The sequence below is a fragment of the Nannospalax galili genome, unplaced genomic scaffold (genome assembly GCF_000622305.1).
Source record: "Nannospalax galili isolate Female #2095 unplaced genomic scaffold, S.galili_v1.0 scaffold453, whole genome shotgun sequence".
NCBI lineage: Eukaryota > Metazoa > Chordata > Mammalia > Rodentia > Spalacidae > Nannospalax > Nannospalax galili.
The window spans coordinates 2,975,816-2,980,201 of record NW_008334081.1 but is presented as its reverse complement, the minus strand read 5'-3'; the positions used below and the strand labels follow the sequence as shown (position 1 = coordinate 2,980,201).

The 4,386-nt window shown below is 56.1% G+C and overlaps 1 protein-coding gene across 3 annotated transcripts in view; it reads right to left on the bottom strand.

Annotated features, from left to right (window-relative positions):
• Window positions 1-6: 6 nt before the first annotated feature.
• The window catches only part of Neu4 (neuraminidase 4), a 5,271-nt gene continuing 891 nt past the window's right edge, over window positions 7-4,386 (bottom strand). For 2 of the 3 annotated variants that reach the window (XM_008829167.1, XM_008829168.1), the window contains exons 2-4: window positions 3,160-3,363; window positions 2,795-3,050; window positions 7-1,880 (exon numbers count right to left, since the gene is read on the bottom strand). In XM_008829167.1, the coding sequence (XP_008827389.1) occupies window positions 895-1,880; window positions 2,795-3,050; window positions 3,160-3,360 (1,443 nt within the window). In that variant the 5' untranslated portion in view covers window positions 3,361-3,363 and the 3' untranslated portion in view covers window positions 7-894. Of the gene's footprint in view, window positions 1,881-2,794; window positions 3,051-3,159; window positions 4,368-4,386 lie in introns of those variants that run through there. The other variant, XM_017797173.1, reaches the window with a different exon arrangement.

Here is a 4,386-nt window from a genome sequence, read left to right as displayed (position 1 = left end):
TGTGTGTGTGTGTGTGTGTGTGTGTGTGTGTGTGTGTGTGTATCTGGGGCTTGCCAATTAGATGAGTCTGGCTAGCCAGGGAGTCCCAAGGGTTTAAGTATCTCCTCCTCCCAAGTGCTGGAATTACACATGTACCACCACACCAGGTTTTTTACATAAATGCTAGGGATCAAATTCAGGTCCTCATGCTTACACGGCACTTTAACTGACTGAGCCATCTCCCCAACACCCACATATTGTTTTTATAATTAGAAACATTTTACAGAGAAAAAAATACAAAAGGGCTTCTCTAAGGGAACAGCTCAGATGGAACCAGAGATCTCTCCAGAGAAGGGTAAAGGAGTGGGCAAATGAAGCAGGTCCTAGGAAGTGATCCCTGCTCAAATCCAGAGGTGATCCCTGCTCAAATCCAGCACTGTCCCCACCAGCTAAGAGGGTGAGAAAAGACTCTTTCAAAACACTGGATTCCCAGCTGTTTCTCCTGATGGAAGTTCAGAAACTGACTAGACCTCAGTCATCAGCAAATCCCAAATAGATTGGGGATGGCACAAAGCAGATGGTGGAAAGGGGCTGTGATAGTCTCTGTTCCCGGTGCCTTCACCTCTCCAGCCTACTCCTGGGCATGTGGGATCTGAACAAGACAAAAGCAGGGAAATTTGCATGGTGATTGGAGCACTGAGCAGAGCACTGGGACCTCCTCACCAGGCTTTGACATGGAAAGAAACAGACACAGCACAATCCCTGTTTTTCATTCATACTTAGAAACCAGTCAGCCACTCTAAAAACTCCACCATTTGATCTCTATCCATCCTGAGGTCATGCTGGCCCACCCCCTGGCCTCTGCTGTGTATTCCGCCCCTCCTTCCCAAGTGCTCCACCGGAGGGCCAGGCCCATCAAGAGGGCCAACAATGCCCCTGAGGCTTGTTCCTGCTACTGTGTAGCTCTAGACTGGTGGGCACGTTCTCCAGGACCTCACGCAGTGAAAACATGCAGAACGAGATATCCTCATAGGAAGCCCTGGCCCCACTCTCAAATAGACAGGCAAAAGCCAGGGCTGCCCCAGGCACAGGCCCAAGGGATGCTAGGTCAGAGTAGCCACTGGGGCCTTCATAGATCACCCAGGGCTCTGTCCAGCTGTGAGGGTCCAGGGGGTACTGGCTCAAGTAGATTCCCATGCGGAGCCGAGCTCTATGCCCTGCTGGGTGGGAATACAGTAACCAAGTGGACCTCTGGGGCAAGGCAGAAGAGGACACAGGGAGTGTTGGGGTCCAGGTTATCCTATCTCCACTTGGCCCCTGCTCTACGCCATGCTCCTCTAGACCATCCTCCCAGGGCTGTGGGTAACAGAAAGGCCCTCTGGGCACCCAACCCATACCAGGACCTCCAGCACCTTCCCCCAAAGACTCCTGCAGTCTGGGATAGAGGTGTTGGAAATGTGAGGTATTCCCAGGGCTCAGTGACCAGCACTTATCCTGAGGCCTGCTGGAGGGTGGGGCTGGGAAGCCCACAATGCTGCCCTGGCAACCACGAGCAGTCTCAGCCAGAGTAGGCACCAGTTCCCCAGGCAGGAAGGAGGTGCCCTCGTTGGCACTCAGTGCCTGCACACGGTTGCCCAAGGGGCTCCGGGCATTACAATAAAGGAAGCCTCCATCCACTGCAGCCAGTTGGCACTCGCCAGAGCGCAGGTTGGGCACAAGGCCTCCACAGTGCCAAGAGGATCCGTGGTCATCACTGTAGAAGGCCAAGGAGTGAGGACTGGTCCAGCAGACCTTGCCAAAACACTCTCGACGGTCCACATGGTAGGTATAAGCAGGAATCAGCAGGCGTCCTGAGCGAAGCTGCACCCCATGGCCTGGACCCACAGCAAAGGTAGCCCAGTCTGCAAAAAGCAGCCAGATCCTTGTGTTAAGACAGCTTGTGAGCTGACTGCCTCCCTATACTGGACCCAGAGTGCACCCCCACTGGAGGAGCCTCTCAGAGCAGTACCCAGGAGACCAGGAGCCTCCTCGGTCAGATATTTTTCTTTGTTTTATGGTGCTGGGATGAAGACCAGGGTCTTGCACATACCAAACAAGTGTTCTACCACTAAGCCACACCCCATCCTTTGGCCAGTTTCTTGATTTATAAGCAGAGGTTGGCCCCATCCCAAGGTAGATGCCCACCAGCAGAGCCTAGCCTGGTGGTGTCAGGACCAAGGGCTGTACAAGGAGAGCAGCAGAGAGAGGGGACCATGAGTGGGGTTTTGGAATGAGCCTCTTTCCTACTCACCTGCCACATCGAGCCACCCTTACCCCTGTGTAGCACTGATGTGCAGGGTCCTGTGGGCCTGGGGCCACCCCACCAGCAGAGGTCGAGGTGGTCTTTGAGAGCAGTGAGTGGTTGGCCCCTGGGTAGGGACTACAGAGGTGGAAAGAAAGACTAGAGCCCAGAAGCCTGGGCCGGGTGAGGAGGAGACAAAAAGGAAATGGTATGGGAGATGTGAGGTGAGTGGGTCTGGGGTAAGTGACCAGCCCTCTCCTTTGAAGACCAGGACAAGGTCAAGACAAGGCCCTGCCAGCAGGCAGTGTGGGGAGGGTGGCCAACACGCACTGGCTTGAAGGGGTGGTCACTCCTGGGAACAGAGTTGGGGGTCACTTTTTTTGGCTGGAAGCTTGGAGTGGTGGAGACAGAATGAAGATTCCCATGGAGGGTGGGCCAATGCAAGGAACCAAACCAGGTCCACCTCTGGCCACACCCATCTTGCAGTCCCTTCCTCACTCACCCTGCTCCCCATCACACCAGGTACCGCCCTACCCCGCAGCGCTGCACCGATGGCCTCCTCTGTGAGGTCGCGCACACTGCCCCAGGTGAGGCCTGCATCGCGGCTGGTCACACAGCAGAGGCGTGCTGCGTTCTTGCCAGTGGCGATCTGCACAGCCTCGGGCGTGTGGCCTAGGACCGCAATGAAAAAAAGGAAGATGGTTCCCGAATCTGCATCCAGTACTGGGCAGGGGTTCATAGACCGGTGCTCCTCCAGCGCTGCGGTCTCCAGCACGCGCAGGGCGCCCCACTGCAGGAAGAGAGAGGGCTCGCTGGCCAGAGCAGCTGGGGCCTATGCCCACTCTCCAGGGTCATCCATAGAGCAGGGCCTCGGTTTCCCTTTGGCTCCTGGCACTCACCCGCACCGAACCGCCAGCCAGCATGCCCCTCCGCACCACCAGGCGATGGGCATGGGAGTCGTCAGGGCTGATCCGCTGCTCAGCGAAGGCCAGTAGAATGGGCCCTGGCGGCACGCGGAGCAGCGCAGGCACCCGGTAGGTCAGGCCTGTCCTCTCCCGCTGGAAGAGCACAGTCCTCTTGGGGACACGCCGGGTCGCCATGCCCTGCAGGTCAGAACAGGTATCCGAGAGCCTCTTGGTGTTTAACATGGCCACATGCCCGCCCCACCCCCACCTGCCCGCCTGGGTGGCCTTCTCTATCTCCCTCACCCCAGATCCCTCGCAGCCCCTCACAACCATTGTATCCTGTCTGTAGAACCAGCCCCTTCCTCCTCTCAGAGCTGTTCCTTACCTAGGCCTTGCTGGTGCTGGGGTGCTGGGAAGCTGGGCAGAGACTCCATACCCTGCCAGCTAGTGTGTCATGGATATATGTAACCACAGAACTGGCCCAGCAAGATGCTGGTCAAGTGGACAAAGCTTCAGACAAAGACAGGCTCAGTGTCTACAAATAGGGTACATGAGGCCAGAGAAGTCACACATACCACCACAAACACACAGCACACCTTCAGCCACAGAGGACCCAGCCGTTTGGACCCTTGGGCTGCCTAGGCAGAGGTGTAGGTATGGGGAAAGATGGCAGAGCTGCCCTCACCTGCAACATACCCCCAGGTGGCTACCATATCCACCAGAGAGAGCACAGGGCAGCCAAAGAAACTCCAAGGAGACCAGAGAGGTCCTGGTTTCCAGTGCTTCCATGCCAGCAGAGGGAAGGATGCTAGGAAGGCTGGACTTGAACAGCAGTGGGAAGGAAATGAGACCCTAACTTAGCTCCCAACTGATTCCTCCCTGCCATGGCAGGGTCAGTATGAGGCTGAGGAGGTACAGGAGAAGACAGACCGCATTCCAGGGCCAGGAGAGATGTGCCAACTAAGAATAGATGAAGGCCCCTCCCTGTAGTCACCTACTGTTCTGTCTCTCACCCTACACCTGCCACCTGCCTCCCCAGCCCCCATGCGGTCACTTCCTAACACTCAGAAGGTCTGGCCTCACTTGCCCACAGGACAAGTGTCCTGCAGGAGATAGGCTCTGTGTGATCAGAGTTCAGAGTGCTGCCTACAGTCAGCTTACCCTTGCTTATTGTTTTTTTTTTTTTTTTTTGTTTTTTTTAGACAGGGTTTCCCCTTAGCC